This window comes from Phoca vitulina, unplaced genomic scaffold (genome assembly GCF_004348235.1).
Source record: "Phoca vitulina isolate PV1807 unplaced genomic scaffold, GSC_HSeal_1.0 scaffold15, whole genome shotgun sequence".
Taxonomy (NCBI): Eukaryota; Metazoa; Chordata; class Mammalia; order Carnivora; family Phocidae; genus Phoca; species Phoca vitulina.
In genome coordinates, this window is record NW_022589718.1 from 1,082,396 (window position 1) to 1,101,596 (window position 19,201).

A 19,201-nucleotide genomic window follows, 5' to 3' on the forward strand; every position below is an offset into this window, starting at 1 on the left:
AGAAATCCTTTTTTTTTTTTTTTTTGCTTTTTTTTTAATCAGGATGTTCTTTTTCTTCCCTTTTGCCTACCGAATAGAGCACGTGCTTTTCCAGGGTTCTCACTAGGCTTCATTCTCTTTGCAATTCTTCTACACCAGTGGCTTCAATGATGACAGCTATAAAGTAATTCCCAAATTCACACTGTCAGTCTCCACAGCATTTCTGAACTCCAGTGCTATAGTTCAGATACCTACTGAAGCTCTCCATGTAGATTGTTAGTAAAATTAAAAATAATTTATTCTTCATTTCCAAAACAGTTCCAACAAATTTATTTTCTTGATGTCACTGTTTTTGCTTATTACCCCGCCATCCTCTCAGTAAGTCTCAAAATGTTGGCATCATCTTTGAGTCCTTCCTTTTCAGCCACCTGAATCTTACTGACCTTTCCCTCATTCGGGCCCCGGGTACCTCCCTCCTGGTCTTTCTCCCCTCATCTCTCCTCCATTCTGTCCCCACTCAGCCACTAGACAGCTCCCTCCTCCTTCTCTGATCCACTGCACATGCTGATGTGGCATGGTACTTCCTAAATCACCTCTCTGACCCTGGCACCATATGCACAGAGACAGTCATGGACTCTTCATTGGTCATTTAATCAAGAACATGGAACTGATATTTTTGAGCATTTATCATGTGAAAGGCCTGTGAGGTCTCACTTACTACCTCTGTTTTATCAGAGAGGGAGCTCAGGCTCAGAGAGATAAGGTATCATGTACATGGTCACATAAAGAGTTGGTAGAAACACTGGGATTTTAACACCACTTTCTGGCTTTATGCAGTGCAGGGCCTAAGTTTAAATCATTTAGCCAGGGGTCTGGGACTTGTGCCTGTGGCTCTCTGCCCCCTGCATGATCCTCAGCCCATCCGTGGCCAGGTGACATCTAAAGCTCTTTTCAGCTCTCACCGAGACCCTGATTCCCTATAGCCCTTCACTGATTTCCTTCTCCGATCTTTGAGCACACCGTCTTTGTGTAGGTCACCAAACTTACACCCTACTCTCTGTCTAAATTCCATGTCCATCCTCCAAAACTCAATACAAAGAACTTCTTTTTTCTTCTGTGTGCTTCCAAAGCAATTTCTCCATTCCGTGAATCCTCACTGGATTTAAAATCTATTGTGGTTATAATGTATGTTCCCCTGGTCCTTCAGACTGATCAGTTCTTCTTCTTAAGCATGTCCATAGCACCCTTTCACACCCTCTTCCCCAAGTTGTATTACTTTTATAATTAAGTGTTCAGTTTCTGTCTCCAACTAGAATATTAGTTCCTGGAGGGCAGGGGCTGGTCTGTCTTATTCATAAGCACTTACGCACATCTACCTCAGTGCCTGGTACATAGTAGATATGCAATAAAATTCATTAAAATAAGTAACGTAATGCCTTGCTCTTTCTCTCGCAGACTCTACGCAGGAAAATGGCCACGTCTGTTTTATCCCTGTATCGCCTGCAGCATTTAGCTCATCCGCATAGTGCTCAGAGTTAGAAACTCAGCAAGTTTTTGTGGCAGGAACTACACAGAGGCCTGAGTGGTCTTCCCCCATCTTGGTGGAAAACTGAGGGTATTGGAGCTAACACTCATTTTACTAGAATAACTTCTCCAGCAGCCTCCACTAAGGTTTTAGGGAGTCGTGGGGAAGCCCTTGAAGACCCTCCAATCTCTGTGCTCTCACACAACATTGAAGAGCCCCCAAAGGTGAGGAGCACTCAACACAGAGATTATTGTCAGTGCCATTCTGTCAAGAGCCCTTCTTTTGGCATCTGGCTAAATCTGACAGTTCTCTTGTTTCTTGCCTCCAAACCATAATTTCCTTACCTTCACCATAGTCTTACCACTCCCTTGCTTCTAAAATGTCAAGGCTCTAGCCCTCTCCTTTGGCAGTCTTCTCTACTTATAATTTCTAAGCACCCTCCGTTCACAGGCAATTCTGGGATTTCTCCCCCACCTCACCCTTAAGGGCAGCACCTTCTTCCCCTAAGAGTGATGCCTCCAGGCTACAGCCTGGGGCGCTCCCTGGAGAATGTGTCCTGCCATACTGAGCAAAGCTGTGGGAATCCCTGGGTCCTCCCTCTCTGCTCCCCTCGCCCTCTGCCACTCTCCTCTCAGGGCATCTTTCTCCTGCTGTCAAAAATATTGGTAGAGAGTTACTTAGGTGAAGGTTGAGAGATGGACATAGTAAAAAATATTATTAGATGCCCTGAGAGAGTGTAATAAAGGGAGTTTTATGAGGTATGACAGCTTTCTAAAGTTAATGGACCATTTGGCATCTCCTCAGACAGAGCCAGAGCTGACCAGGGCCCATCCCCATGGGGGCACACTTGGGATTGATCTTCCCTTCATACCTGGGGCCGCTTTCACTGTTTCTCCACTTGGGAAAACAGTGTGAGGTCAGCTGCCTTTGATACATTTGCCTCCTCTTAGAGTGAAGATTCTTTCTCCCCTCCCCCCTGCCCCAGTATCCTATTTAGAATTTTATTACATTGTAGAAAGTCTTCATTGCCCTGAGGAGGGTGGAAAGTGCCAAAATAAAGAACACATCTGAGTTTGAGCAGCCTGCTTTTTTAATGTATCCTGAGGCAACAGTAGGAAGTAGGTCAACAATTCACTGGACAGAAGATGCTTTAATTGGAAACCTTCTACTTAACGTACAAAGACGGGACACAATCCCAGTGTGGATTTCTAAACTCTAAACACCTGTGTTCCGTCAGGTGCCCTCCTACCCACACTCAACACCACTGGCCAGTTTAGGGTCTGTAAGGCCCAGGGATCTTGACCACAACATGGACCATAATGGCCCTCAGTGGGGCTGCCTGGGGGCTTTTAGATTTAGGGACTGGACCTCTTGGCCTCTCCTGGGTGTGTTCCACATTCCCCTGGGGTTCAGGGAGCATGACCTGTGTGGCTGCATCTCAGAAGTCCAGGAACTAGAATGTAATACAACCCCTGCGACCAATTGTAAACAAGGGTCATTTAAGTAGCTTCACCAAGTATCACACTACCAGTAGTATTATCTTCTCACAAGCTGGTGTGAATCTCCGAGCAGCCCAAGAAGTAAACAATAGGGCGACAGTAGCACTTAACCTCTCATGAACTCCTATTATGTGGCAGGCACTGGGGGAAATAGCTGGCGTAGCCTGCTCCCCATGGCAGTCCTGCATTGTAGATGGTTGTATTCCCATTTTGCAGATGAGGAAATTGAGGCTCAGAGAGATTAAATAATCTGTCCAAGTCACACAGCTAGTAAGTGGCAGGGCTAGGATTTAAACTAAAGCCAGTCTAATTCTAAAATGGAAGTACCAAACCCTGGAGCAGCTGTGTACTTCTGGGGTTCCAGAAGATTCTCAGACCTTAGAGATTCTGATAGCTGATGCTACCACAAACTGCATGCTTTCTCCCCATCTTGCCTTCTTTACTTACAAAATGGACACATTCAAAAATATATATTTTTAAAGATTTTATTTATTTGAGAGAGAGAAAGCATGGGGGAGAAAGTGAGAGTGCATGATCGGGGGAAGGAGCAAAGGGAGAGGGAGAAGCAGACTCCCCACTGAGCAGGGAGCCCCACACAGGGCTCAATCCCACGACCCTGGGATCATGACCCAAGCTGAAGGCAGACTCTACTCAACCAACTGAGCCACCCAGGAGCCCCATATTCATATTTTAAAACAAACACTGCTGCGGCCACCCCCCACTGCTACCACCTCCATTGCTCCCTGGGACTGCTGCTTTTTCCTGAGGAGATTGGAAGTGCTTTGTCTCATCTAACATTTTTTTTCCTAAAGACCCTAAATACTTTAATGATGGCAAACATAATAACCCATGACTAAAGATATTTGTCCAATCCAAATTTTGTTTTGCTTGCAGAGAACGGCAAATCTGTTCATTGGAAACTGGGAGCCGATAAGGAAGTCTGGGTCTGGGTGATGGGCGAACACCATCTAGACAAACCTTACGATGTGATCTGTAATGAAATTATTGCTGAGAGGGCCCAGCTGAAAGCAGAGCGGGAAGCGGAAGAGCTCAGGTATGAGATCTACAAACCCGTGAGAGGCTGGCCAGATTATAAAATGATGCAAAGATGCCTCTTTTTCAGAGTATCTGGAGGGAGAGTGGGGTGGGATCTGAGAGTCACAAAAGTCACTATAGATCTCTCTGGCAAGTTTCTTTACACTTTTGGTGGTTCCCTTCCTTCCCACAATGCAATCAGATCAGCTGTTTCACTTCCTGGCTTGTCATCCAAGTTTTGATCTGGATGTGGTTTCCCCCATGATCACTGGCTTCACTAGAATCATGCCAGAGCACCAAAGCTGACACAGCTGAGCATCAGGAATATAAGTGAGAAATGTAGCGGCTGTTCAAGCTTCAGGTCTTCAAACAAGATTGTTTAGAGGTGGGCAGCTGAGTAAGCAGGCCCTCTAGGTGCTTACACTATGCTAGGTGGTGGGAATTCAAAGATGAACAAGAAGCTTCCAGTAGGAGGAGAAACAGGCAGGTACACAACTAACTTCAGCCAATACAGGCTGTGATACGTGCTACAACTAAGTTATAAACAGCCCATTATTCCGATCCACAAAGGAGGTGAAAATCTGAATTGAACCTTGAAAGATAAGTAGAGTTTTCCAGCTGCAGAATGTCAGGAAGGAAACTGCAGGCAGAGGGCATAATCAAGACCCCTAGTTTTGAATATGTCTGGTTCTTTGGGTGACAATGACTTCTTCTGAATGTTTGGGGTATACGTGGGCAAGTAGCAGGAGACGGGGCCATGCTCTGAAGTGCCTTGAAAGCCAGATTTAGGACTTTGGACCTTGTTCTGTGGACAGTAGAGGTGTTTGAATAAGGAAGTGACACAGTCAGCTGGAGATATAGGAAGGTAACTTGGCTGGTAGCAGTGAGGCAGATGATGGATCCCCTCTGCTGGGGGCCCAGGGTGACTTCTGTGAAGACTGTTATCCCTTGAGTATTGACAGCCCGGTCTGAGCTGATGAGATAGAAGCAGACATATGGACCTTGGTTCATGTCCCAAGGGCTGCTGATGCTGCCCACCAACTCCTGTAACTAAAACAAAAAATGGGCATACAGAGATAAAGGAATTGTATGCTGCTCATCATAAAGGCAGTGTGATCTAGCAGTTCAGCTTCTGAACAGGAGTTGGGCAGACCTGGGTTCAAATCCTGGCTGTGCCACAATGTGGCCTTGGATAGATAATATAATTATTTTGAGCCTCTTGCAATTAAGCAAGGATAACAAGCCCTTCCTTATAGGGTTGTTATGAGGATTAAGTTAATGTCTTTTCTTTTTTAAGATTTTATTTATTTATTTGAGAGAGACAGCACGTGCGCGTGCACACACACACACACAAAAGTGGGGGGCCGGGGGGTGGAGGGAGAGGGATAAGCAGTCTCCACACTGAGCACGGAGCCCAATGCTGGGCTCAATCTCACAACCAGAGTCGAAATCAAGAGTCAGATGCTTAACCAACTGAGTCACCCGGGTGCCCCTAAGTTAATGGCTTTAAATACTAGCAAAGGGCTTAGTGTATTATAAGCACTCAGTAAATGGTATTTGTTACTGTTTTTCACATAATTTGAATGTAGACATCTGCTTTGGAAAAGCTATCCATGTTGGAGAATGTTTTTGATAATTCCACATTTGTTTCTCTTCAGAAAAACTCAGTCCAAAGAATTCGCCAATAGCTTGAAAACGAAATCACAGTATTATGATCTGCAAGCACCAGATACCCAGGAGACTCAGAATATCTATAAGAAAGCAGCAGAAGAGGAAGAATTGGGGAAAGGCTCTAGACCAGCACCACTCCTTGAAGAAGAGAAAATTGCAGTGAGTCTTTCATATGTATAAAATGCAGAATTTCATAACCAGGGGAGTTAAAGATAGTGGGACCACTGAGATGAATGTAGTCAAACATCAGGATCACAAACTTTTCTGGGAAAAGCCCCTCCCAACTTGAAGGCCCTGATGTTCATTTCATTTTGGGAAATTTGGCTCACCTGCTACTTCACAAAAAAGGGTTTTTTTCATGGGACTGAAGGTGTGAAGAAAGAACTCTAGGAATAAAGTTTGCATTTGAAGATTTTTTCAGGGTTTATTTTTCCCTGTTATATGTCTTCTGTAACAGAGGTCGGCAACTTTTTTGTGTGAAGGGCCAGTTGGCAAAGACTTGAGGCTTTGTGGACCACACTCTCCGTCACAACTGTACGCAAATGAACAGGTGTGGCTCTGGTGCAGCAAAGCCTCACTTACCAGGACAGGGCCCGCTTTGGCACGCAGGCTGCAGCCGACTGACCCCAGCCCTAGAGCGCTGGCGTCTTTGTGGTGTAGACTATGTTCTATGGCGTCTTCCCTGTTTTGTTGAGGACTACACCTCAGTGCCTCTTTGGCTTCATAGATTGTGCCTGTGACTGTGGGGACCATTATTTCCTCAACACCGTAGAATTTTATAATCAGAATTGGTATGAATTCTCTCGTGTTTCAGTTGGCTTAAAGAGCTCAGACATCATTTGCTGCTTAGATTATAGTTTGGAAGAATAATAAAACTATATTATGAAGTACCTTCTTCTGCCAGGAATTTAATTAAACTGAGAATTAACAGGGGATTTGCAACTGTTTGACTTCTGTTCAGGCCCCCAGCTTTGTGACACTAGTTGTGTGTGCTCTTGACCTAACGGGGCTACGGTTATCTGTCCTGCCTACTTCACGGGCTTATGATGTGGCAAAGCACACTGCTGAATGTCTCACTTCATTCTCACAATGACTTTATGACCTAGGGATTGTTTCTGTATTTGTCCGTTTTACGGGTAAGAAAACTGAGGTTAGCTATGGTTATTCAGTCTGCCCCAGATCTTACAGTTGACAAAAGACTGAACCAGGATTCAAACAGAGGTCTGGAGGACCCCTAGGTCATTCCTTAACTATTGCATTTGATTGTCTTATTAATATGAGGAATGTGAAGAAGCTTTATAAAGGGCTGCAAATATGAGGCTCAAAATATTTAGGGGTACAAAATTCTAAAATTTGGTTTATATCCCAAGGTCAGACCTGCGTCCTTTCCTCACATGTTCAGTGAAGCATGCAAGCTCTCCCAGGGCTGCTTTGTATTCCACATTTAATACCAAACTCCCTCCAAACAGCAGACTCCTTTTCTAGCACCCCTAAAATGAAGAACAACAATAGCAAGAGCCAAAAACCTCTTTCCAAAGCATTGAGTATGCATGCTAATCTTTGTGCTTGAATTACAGTACTTTCCTAGAAAAATTTTTTTTCAAAAATTTTCAAAATTTTTTTTCAAAAGAACAAAAGATTAAAATGAAGTTAAGTACCATGGCTATTATTGTTTTACTATATCATAAATATTATAGGGATTATATTTTATACACACACATATATACGTAATACACACACACAAAGGAGAAGATCTCAACATTGACTGATTTACTCATTCATTTAAAAAGTACCCATTATGTGCTACGCATTGAGATTATAGTGTAGGAGTAAAAACAGAATCACTGCTGAACTTTAGAATAAGTTGAAGGAATGAACTGCTAAATGAACTTTATAGTTGAGAAAGCAAAGAGAGACTTCATATAACCCGTCATTTCAAAAGATAATAAGTGACCTCAAGAAAAGGATATGTTTCTGTGCACCCCCATTACACTAGAACTTGAGCACTGGCAGGAAGCACAGGTGGCTTTGCAGAGGACATGGGGCTGGAGATGATCACAGAGGATGACCAGGGCTGGCGGTTCCAGCAAAGGGACAACATGGACAAAGGTTTGTGTAGCTAGAAGAACAGGGGGCTTTGGAGAGCCCAAAGAAGGCTGTGTGGCTGGAGTGTGGAAGGGACAGAGGAGAGCATACGATTGAGTGAGAGGGTGGGCAAGGCCAGACAGGACAGGGTCTTGGGGACAACTTTGTTTTGGCCCCTTTGTTCAAGAACAATTGGTTATTGTCAAAAATTTTTGAGCAAGAGTTTGACCTGGTCAGATTTATCTTTTGAAATTTTTAAATTTGAACTGATTATTCATGGATCAGAGTGGGTGGAGGGGCAAGCTTTCTAGCACACCCCAAGTTTCTAAGCTTAGATGCCTTTGATAATGGAGGTGCTATCAGCATAAACAGGAACATCTGGAGGAGAAGCTAGTTTTAAAGGAAGAGAGTCTAGTTTAGAGATATCAAGGATTCTGCATGCCACTTGAGGTGGTAGCAATAGATATAAGTTGATTTTATACATAATAATAAAGTGTATACAATTTGACAGTTTGCAAAACTTTCTCTCATATGGTCATTTCATTTCATAATACTCCTGTGAAATAGACAATGCAGGTATTTCTTTTGTACAGATGGAGACTAATGCTCAAAGAGATAAGTGGTTTGCCCAAAAATCAGTTAGAAAGCTCTCCTTTTTGTTTATCTACTTTCATTCTCATCACAACCCTGGTGTGTTTAAACAGAATTCATTGTATTCCCCAGATCTGTACCTTTAGACAAGAACTCTGGTGAGAAACCAAGACTAGAGCTTTGGGAGTCATCCAATATGTTTCCAAAATGCAACTCAGGCTTGCACAGTAAAGAGGTCCACATTTCATCCATAATTTATTTTAACTATAATATCTAGAAAGATATTGTCATGTCTTTAAACTTTCATTGTCTACACATGGCCTAAAATTTATTATAAAAAGAAAAATTGTAAGGCAGTTTTTATTGAAGTTAGTGATCATGAAGCTTATCTGAATAACCATGGACAGGTTTAAAGAGCACTCAGTCTTCCAGAATTATGAAAAATATTCACGGAAAACCAACTACAGATTTACTAAAGTAAAATGGCCTTGTTAGCTTCGTAATAAATTTCCATATGACAGATCATCACCAGAGAACTCCAGACCTGAATCTGAAAGCACCCCTTACTCATCTGATCTAAACTCTCCAAAGGGCTATGGAGAGTAGGGGAAAGTTAAATTCAGCCCAGATATTGATGTGCATTCAGCACTGTAGAAGCTCTTCTGTAGAGTCAGTTAGTTATGGGAAGCAGTTCTTCTGGTTAATAGTGACCCCTTGTATTTGTACTGAGGCATCAGAGTAAACGGTATTTCTGCATTTGTGTCAGCCAGTGTTTTTTAGCTCTGCTCTGATTATCTTATGAAAGGGTCAAGGCAAACATAGTCAGGGACCCCTCTGGGTCTGTGTAGGACTTCGGGTAAATTCAACACTTACTCCTTCATTGTCCTCCCTGTTTACCAGTAGTATTTTGAATAAGGTGAAATCAGCCTAAATGAATGCCACAGCCAGCATCACCGGAAGAAAACAGTACATCCTGAGAGCACAGCCAGGAGCCTGGGATATTTATTGGTGGAGCAGGCAGATTTGCCTTAGTGCTAGTAATTGGGGTGATAGTGGTTGAGGTGAGGAATTTGACATTTAAAATGTGTATAGCCCTGTATAGTTGTCAAAAGACTTAGATTTGCCATTTCACTTCATGCACACAACAAACATAGGTGTGAAACAGGCTCTTGCTCTCTGAGTGGACGAATCAAGGGCAGTGGTTTCTGCAAAGCCTGAGTAGAGGTGGAGCCGGGGCCGTAAACCAGCTCCTCTAACGTAGGGCCAGCGCTCTGGCCATCTCATCGTGCCCCAGGGAAGGTATTCACATCTGTATCTTAATGATCATACTGTTGGAATTAGAGTTTGGGGTTTTTTTTCCCTAGAGCAGGAATGCTTTAGACCCAGACGTTGTTAGCTTTAAAATTAAACAGAAGAACTTTTCCTGTAAGAAAACATGGAGAAAGAGGAAGAGGAAGCCTGGGGAAGCAGTGGAGAAACAGACATGGTTAAACCAGTTACATCAAACTGCCTGGAAACCTTGCAACAGTCTGACTTCACGGCAGTGGTGCTTCCCAGAGCTCAGGGCTCCGCCGTGCTGTTTCTCTCCCAGCTCTTTCCCAGATCTTCAGAGCAGCATCTCTGCTCCACATTGTGACAGCATCACAGTGTGGCAGGGTTTATCACGAGGCAGATTTGCTAGCTAGGCAAATCTCTGAACTTTTTGGAGCCTCTGTGTTCTCAACTATAAAAACTGGGAATTAAAAAATACCTGCCTTGTTTATCTCATGGTTTTTTTGTAGAAATTACATGAGATAATATATTTGGGAATGTTTGAAAAACTGCAAACCCCAGTAAAAATCCAAGGGTTTGTTTCAGCTAGAAGTACTTGAAGCCTTGCCTCCTCTCTGTGAGTGTGTCCTGCATGCAGGCTGCATGGGTGAAGATCTTGCACGGTTTGGCCGGATGGATTGAATCAGTGCTTCTCTGAGTAAGTATTTATCAGGGTCCCAATACATGTAATGATAGGTGTTATGGAGCTGCAAAGGAGGCACAGGACAAGGTCTTCGTCCTTCAGGGGTTAGAAGAAAGATTAGAAGCACTAAGTGCTAAGTAAGGCAGGACATAATCAAGTTCTAGCTGGAAAGTGGCCAGGGCTCCACTGGTTTGTGGAAGGCAGGGATGGGGGAAGGCCTAAGGGAAATGCAGACTGTCTGTGGTGAGAAAAAGGAAAGCATCATGTGTGGGGATACAGGGAGGAGAGCAGCCTGACTGGAGAAGGTACTTTGGCTGGGACCTGGAGGGTGCATTTGAGGTGCTGAGAGGCCACATGATGGGACAGGAGCCAGGCTTGTCTCATGTATGTTTTCTGTTGTTGCCACAGCAAATTACTGTAAACCAAAGGGCTTCAAATAATACCTGTTTGGTATCTGACAGCTCCTTTGGTCAGAATTCTGACAAGGCTTGGCTAGGTCCTCTGTTTAGGGTCTTACAAGGCAGAAATCAAGGTTTTGGCTGAGGCAGGTTCTTATCTGCAAGCTTTGGAAAGAATCCTTTTCACACTTACTCAGATTGTTGGCCATCAGTTAGCTCTTGAGATGGGATGTTTGCTGAGATGATTCCTCATACATTTTTCCGGCTCCAAACATTCACGACCTTAAAACAACGCCCATAGGCATGACCTGAAGTCAAATATTTTTCATATCAGTACAGCTGTAAAGGAGAGTTTCTATAGAGTTTCAATGGATAAGCCTCACCCTGAGGTCTGGACTTTCATATTCAACCAGAATTTAGGCAAAGATGTGAGGTTCAAGGCCAGTAGTACAAGGCTGAGGTGAACCCAATCTCATTTCTGGAAATAGAAGTATGCATTGTCTTTCCCAGTCAATTGGCAATCCTAGTCTGAGCTTTTCTCCACAGCCTTCCATCCCAGACTCAAAACTGTATCTTCTGGCCCACCTGGGAAAGAGCTAATCTTCTCACATATAAAAAATGTAGAGAGATGTACCCTTCCTTCCGTGGAACTGTTGCAGGATTTTTTGCCTTTAGTGCCTGTGGTTTTTGGTCACTTTGGCCTCTTTCAAGAATGAAGAGGTAGACCAAAGAGTGGTGGGTAGTAAAGCAAAGTTTATTGAGCAGTAGTATAAAGCTCCCAGAGAGGGAGGGGACCCAGAGGGTTGCCCTTGGAGTTTCCAAGTTTAGGGATTTTTTTTTTTTTTTTGACAGAGATAGAGAAAGCACAAGTAGGCAGAGCAGGAGCATGCAGAGGGAGAGGCAGGCTCCCCACTGAGCAGGGAGCCCGATGCAGGGCTCAATCCCAGGACCCTGGGATCATGACCTGAGCCGAAGGCAGACGCCCAACTGACTGAGCCACCCAGGCGCCGCTCTAAGTTTAGGGATTTTTATGAGCTCTTTTGCGGAACTATCTTCAGCAAGCAGAGTGTGCTGAGTCCTGCCAATCAGGGCTTTGGTCACATATCTGTCTACCTATTTAGGTTAATGTCCACGTGTGGATGGTCTTTTTTGCTGACATCTGGAGGCTTATGTTTTAACTGCCCCTTGCCCATGATGGTGACAAATGCTTTGTGGTTAATTCTTTTACTTTAGGATGTTTTACAAAAGTCAATTCTGCAAAGGCTGCAAAGCAGAAAGCTAATGCAGTCCTGCCTAAGCTATAAAACAGGATGTTAGTGCTGTTAGCTGTCCTGACTCCAGATCTTCTTGTTGGGGACCCTGGCCCTGACTACCTAACTGTCCAACTAATTTCTAACAGAACCAGAACACTAAACAGCCCAATCTATAGGTTTACCTTTGGATTATTTTATACCAATATAATAATGATTTATTTTGTATCTTCATTAGCAGATGAATTCATCCAAGGAGATCTCTTGTAGAATAATGAAAAATTTGTCCCAAGTCTAAGGCTGAAGAATTTCTGTTTCACCCTTAGAACCCTGAGAAGCAAACTGGGGGTTTTGAGAAGAGTTGTTGGATCCCCACTTCAGGGTTTAGAAAACTTGGGGTCCAGTCTCAGAACAGTTTTCTTCACACTCAAGATAATCTTTATGAAAAAATTTTTAAAGAATATACTTATGTTGCTTTAAAATTTTCATTTTAACAAATAGATAGCCAAAGGTAAGACTGCCCAATTAAGTACCAGATACTGTGAAACTGTACCACTGACCCAGGGCAAAACCTCTTGTCTGGGAAGCGAGGCTTCAGTCCTCCCAGACAGCTCTGTGACTCTGGGCAGTATCCTGTAAGGATACTGTAAAAAGGATCCCTATAAAATAGGGATTAAATTAGCAACACTGTTTCTTTACAAAGGAAGCTGAGAAAATTTATAAACATGAGGGTGCTTGCCCAGGATCATCTAATGGAAGCAGCAAGAATTATTCCCTGAAGTTCTTCAGTTATAAGATGCTATTTTTATCATGAGCCCAGCCTTGGTGCTTTTCACTTTTCAGATGAAGAGCTGGAGGCCCGGGAGGCTCTATGGTTTGTGCAATCTGAGGAGGAGGCTAAAAGTAATGCCTGGATTAGAGCTGAGTGTAAAGTTCTTATTCTGAAAAGCTATTGCCCTCTACAAGATACCTGTCCTGTCCTTATTTTTGACAGTGGTGATAGTGCTTGGAAAACTCAGAAATAATGCTCTGCTTAATATTTAGTGAGAGTGTTGTGGTTCTCAGTGGATCACGGTTAAACACTTAGAGTTCCTGGGTGCCTGTCACTGAACCGGAGGTGATGGTAAATATCAGGATTTAGCTCTCACCCAGCCAGGTTCTGAGACATGCAGGTTGGGAAGCAGACGCCATTCCCAGGCAAAGGCAAGTGTGAGGGGGAGTTAACAGGAGCCAGAGAAAATGCCAGATGATGCACTGTGTGAGGCACCCCCTCCTGGGGAGTTTGGGTAAGTTTGGGTATCTCCTGCAGCTAAGTGGAGATCTTAGGGACCCTGGATGCGGACAGTCCTCTGGATGCTGTCGGTGTTTTCCCCACCCTGGTGTCAGAGAATTTGGGGGAGGACAGAACAGTTCTCAGTGTGGTTGGGAGACTGGCAGAGTATGCTAATTCAAAGGTAAGTCCCTTTGTGTTTCTCTGTTTATATGTAATTTGTAGGCTGGGAACTCATTAATCAGTAGACTGACTGCCCTTGCCCCCAAAGGGACCTTGAATAAAACTAGATCTGCTCACGTGTAGATTTTATCTCCAGAGAACTACTTGTTATTTTTGTACAAATGGCCTTCAGAGTGGACCATACTGCAAAACAGAAGATTAAAAAAATTAGAACACAAACATCCGGGATTCAAAGCATTCCTAAAAAAAACCAAAATAACCCCAAAAAACCTTGAGGCTCATAGATTAAACATTTTGAATGAGAGTCCTCCTCTTCATATCTTTAAAGAACGAGAGTTAGAGATGACACCTCTTGCATCTGTACCCCTGCTTTGCACACACTGTCTCAAGGCTTTGGTATGTTTTTAAATCTGTCATTTTACTATAACAGGATGATAACAAAAACATGCTACTAAACTCTACATTTTCACTGTAACCTTGACATTGACACCATGGTGGTAGCTTTGTGTTCCCATCAGTAGACAGCGGTGAAGGAGCACTCTGTAAAACTATTTCCAGACATAATGAAGGACTTCCGCTTGGGTTTTCCTTCTTCCATACATCCCTTCCAAACCAAAAAGTTAAGCTTGCTCTCTACTCAGAAACCAGCAGTTGTCTAAAACCAGATTTGGGTTGTTTGCCTTTATAAAGGAGAGATTCAGAAGCAAGATACTCAGATCAGGGCCACTTCTTTGAAAGAAGTGAAAAGAATTGGTTTTTTTCCCTATTCTTCTCCAAGTGCTACTTGTAGAGCAACCAAAGTTTTGGGTTATATGTGGCTTGTGCTTTTTGTAAAGAGTGTAAATTAGTGTATTAGTAAAGTAGTCTTAGATCACGGTTCCTTGGAGCTGAGTACTAAAGCTTGGTGAGTAGGCAGGATGGAGAAGTCTGCACCCCACCTGGAGTAGATGGCCTGAGCCTGGGCGTGGTGGAACCACAGTGGCATTGCCTCGCTCTTACCTGCGCACGGCTATATCGTCAAGCCCTGAAGGGAGTTGGGTTCACATTTATAATAAGGAACCCCAATGTAAACAGAATGGGAAAATGTATTCCTGAAATGCAGGCTAGAATTTTGAGGATTGAATTGGATGTGTTAAATAACAAAAATTAAATTGAGCAAATTTTAAAGATCTAACTGGCTTATTAATTGGTTCATGAATTGGGCAGCATGGCTGTCTAGCAAGTAGAGGGGCGCTCCAAAGGGCTCAGAAAAGGAAGAGTAGAGAGGGAGTGGAGAAAAGGAAATTATTAGCAAAGATTCCATTGTTTTAGGCAAGGTCGCCCTCCTAAGGGAACGGAAGGGGTCTATCAGTAAAATTCCTAGTGCTGGCCAGGAAATTCCCATGTTGGCTGCTGAAAGGTCACATTTCTGGGGGGTTGAAACTGCAGTTAGGTTAGGTATTAAGTCTTGGTTTACTGACTTGGAGCCTCAACCTAAATGACACCGTTTTGGGCCTGTAGCTTTCTTTTCAACAGATGTGAAGAAAAAAGAGGGAGAATCCCAAACCAGTAACTGTTTGTCTTGATGTATATTCCCTTCTGGTATACCTGCAGGAAGCATTTCAGTATTGTTTTTGTGAGAGAGAAAGTGTTGGGTATACTAGGCAAAAACAGATGAAGGATTTGTTGTGTTCATTTTATTAATTCAAAAGTAGAGCCATAATCGGAAAGTTACACAATTATCCAAGTAGTTTCCATGTAACTGTAATAGAATTTCATGGTAGTCTGTAGAATAAAATTTTATATAAGATAGAATTACAAAATCCTAGGGCCTTAGAAACCATTTAAGCTGCTGTGTTTTTAACAGCAGTATGTTGTATAAAATGCTTAATATAAAGTAAATGACAAAAGAGAAAACTATTTCTAGTCTTGAGAATTGCACATTATGAAGTTGGTACCACAACTTTATTTTGCATGATATTTATAGTAATTTGCTTATCCAACTCACTAGAAGTAGTGTGCCAAGAAGAAATTATGAATCCTGGAGACATGTCTAGAGACATGAGGTCCTGCTGACCACTTACTCATTTAATATGTCTGGGGCTCTATTTCCTACCTAAACAATGGCGGTTATTAGAGCTACGCATCACTGGATTGGATGTGAGAACAATCCAAATGAAGCAATTTTTATTGAAGCATTTTGTATGGTATTATGTGTGATATAAATATTATTTTCTATTATTTATAGTTAGGTTCCTATATTCTGTTGTGTCAAGACTTCCCATAGCCATCGTGCTTTTAAGACTCTATTCTCTTAACAATCCTTTATTACTTTATCCTTATACTTTATATTTAATAATTACTTTATTTCCCTTGCTTGTCTTCTTTTCGTTTTTCAGGGAACATATATCAGGTGTGTCCCTGGTGAGATGGTGAGGGTGGCCTTTGGAACTCTTTCATATCTGAAATGCTTTGCCCTAACAGCCCTTACCAGTTCTGCATTATTGCATTTTCTGAGCACATCCCTGCCCAGTTCTGCTGTTTGCACATTGCTTTGAGGGTTGTAGGAGGAAGGTGCAATGGAAGTGGACAGATGTTCATCCAGTATGATAGTTCGATGCTCTAATATGTGCAAAATAAACCCCGATGATGTGTTATTTAAAGATTAAAAACTACACAGCATATTAGAGTCTGCTGTACTTTTAAGTCAGTCTATCCAGTAGTCCCTGTGCACAGATTTTACTAGGAACAATATTAGCAAAGTAGGGAAAAGACTCCCTAGGGTATCCGTTGTCCTAATTCATGTTTCAAAAAAATCATTCCATGGGGACCATGTACCATATTTTCACTAGTAAAATTGATTGTCCTGTTTTCCATCTTGTTAGTCTAGTTGGCCTTTGGAAGATATCTCCACTCTATATTATTCTCCTTTGTAACTTTATCAAGGCAGTTTCTTTATTCTGCCTCTCTTATTATTTTAGAAAGAAAAAGCTAAATCCCAGTATGCTCAAATGCTTAATATTATAGTCATCGTTGGGAAGTTTTATTTAAAATGGCTGGAAATAGGATGATCTGATTATTCCAGTAACCTGGTTAGCAAACTAGGTGAGTTACAGGCCATCGATTTTCAGAGAATTTTAATTGTCTCTCTTGATTAATATTAAAACTAGACTGAATATTTTTTAATGATTGAGAAAGTGTTTTGGAATTTATGGTGAGTTCATTCATGCACCAAATACTTATTGAGGCCTTTACTAAGTGCCAGTCACTGTTCTGTTTGCTGAGGCCCCAGATACCAGTAAATTAAGCAGATACGGTCTTTTGCCTTCATGGAGGTTATTATTCTAACCTGCAGTCCATTGAGGAGTACCATGGATTTAAGAGGTGTAAGAACAAGATGGCTAAATACTTAACGTAGTAGTTTGTTCTCAAAAGTAAACTCTTGGTTTTAGCCTGTTAATTCATCATTTTCATCTTTACCATAAAAAATGAATGCTAAAAATTTTCTGTTTATGTCTCTCCTGACTTTACTTTCCTCTTCATTCCCTCTGCCCTCCCCGTTCAAGGTATAGCTCCCTATCTCCTCATGTTCTCCCCGGCTCCCTGACCCCCCTGCTTATCGCCATAATCCTAATCTTATAGACAATTGCTGGGCACATCTTTTTCCCACATCACTTCTGTATTAGGAAACCTCTAGCAGCATCAAGGTAAATACTTCTGCTTGCCTTTCATGACTTGCCAGCATTTGGCCATGAGCGAACTACAGACTACACGTTTTCTGTATTAGTCATGGATTTTCCATCTCCCCACAAACATGCCTGCCTGATGGTTGCTGCTGAGCCATTTTGCATAAGGTCTGGTCCCCTGTATGTCCTTTGCTTTCCCTGATAACCTATTCAAAAATCTCTCCATTCTTCATTGTCCAGGTCCTATCACCTTTTTATCTAAACCTTACTCCTGCCTTCCGTGGCCTCCCTCTCCTCTGAGCTCAATATGTATTTATAATCTTACCTCAGAGTTATTATAATGACGCACTGTCTTCTCATATTTCATACAATTTTCAGGTTGAGTTTTCTCCCCAGACTGTAATCTCCTTGAGAGCAAGGACAGTGTCTTTTATTTCTTCTAATTATTCCCTCCTCTTCATATCCTATCTGTTTTCCCCGATCATGCAGTTTACCTATTTTTATCTTTGTCATTTTTATTGTATATGTTTTTGTAAGCTACCTCCAAACATTTGCAGTATAAAAAAAGTATTTCTTCTATTTCTGTCACAATACCTATGATTGTGCTAGCTAAACACACAGTGGGGCATGAGAACCATATAATTGGTTTTGAAATACAGTGCGGCGTATGTGTATGAATTTCAGGCAAATAAAAAATACATTTCAGCTCTTAAAAAATTTTCTGTTTTTTGGAGCTTTCTGGTTTATTTGGAATTAATAAATTGCATAATCCTACTTTTAAACAGAGTGAATATAAATTAAAAGCCAGAACGAACTATTTTTCAAATCACATTTTAAAAGTGAGTAGAACTAGAATAATCCTCATAGGACACGTAGTCTCTGGGGGAAAATGTAATTTGTAACCATGTAATACTGATGCTACAGCATCTTTTGATAATCCAGTTGCTTATATAGATTTGAATTGCCATGCTTTTAAGCTTAATGGTAATTAAAATATATATAAACATTCATACCACCCTTTGGTCAATACAGATGGGCTCCACTCCCAGATCTAATTGGGCCTGTGCTGACTAGAGGGGACCATTCTGACTCGGTATCTGCAGGAAGTCCACTAGCTTCTGATGTCACTGACATTCAAGTTTTCACTTTATTTTGTGGAGCTTTTGCATAAATATTTGACGGCAGTTTTTATTTTTAAATAAGGGAAATATGAAGCAGGTAAGATTGCTTTAACTCTGCCCCTAGAGTTTCAGCAGCTGCAGACACATCTTTAATGTAGCAAATGGGAGGTGGCTGCAGAGGCTTGTATGCATGAGGACGAACATCTGTTCTCTCTGAGACACCCCATGGAAAGAGCAAGCTGTAGACATGGAAAGGACATGGGTTTCAGTCTCTGCTTTCCTACCTATTAACAGGTCAGCTTTGCTCTTTGGTAAAGGGACAGTACCTGCTTTGACACCCTTGTGGGGTTGGTAATGAAGGTCAAATGATATATTGGACTTGAAAGTGCTTTGAAAGCAAAAATTATGCAGGTAGGTGGTAGTTTTCCTCTCTTCCTTGTGTTACAAATAGGAATAACTAAAGAGTATATTCCTTGGAGCACAACATCATACGGAAGCTTCAGACGGGTGGTACCCTCTCTAAGAAGCCTCTTTATCTTCACTCTGAGAATGCTCAAAGTGGCAACAGTATTCCTAAGATTGTCTCCAGCTGGTATTGGTGTCATTAATCATCACTTTTGAGTCTTTGTAATCTGGTTTTGTTTTTCAATAAAGGAAATCTCTTTTGGATATACCATTGTTAGTCTATTACATTGAACTTGAACTTGTATTCCATGGATTTATAGAACGTGTAAGTGTATCCGAATGAACCTGCTCTACACAAGTCTTGATTAGTTCTCCACATTATTTTAGCACTTTGGAATAATGGCAAATCTTGATTCACCTTGAAAATTAGAATTTTTATAAATGTGGTTCTTAGTATATGTGAATAGTTTTGGAGTTTACAATATATTTTAAACATATAGAAGTACTTCAGTAGAAGTATCATGTAGTTGTTAACTGGATGGTTGTTAAACTAATCGAAATTATTTATGC

The 19,201-nt window shown here is 41.9% G+C and overlaps 1 protein-coding gene across 1 annotated transcript in view; it reads left to right on the forward strand.

The window, feature by feature from the left end:
* Positions 1-19,201, forward strand: part of SH2D4A (SH2 domain containing 4A) — a 60,560-nt gene that overhangs the window by 13,202 nt on the left and 28,157 nt on the right. The window contains exons 3-4 of the mRNA XM_032413797.1: positions 3,898-4,057; positions 5,697-5,868. Coding sequence (XP_032269688.1) covers positions 3,898-4,057; positions 5,697-5,868 — 332 coding nt within the window. The remainder of the gene's footprint in view (positions 1-3,897; positions 4,058-5,696; positions 5,869-19,201) is intronic.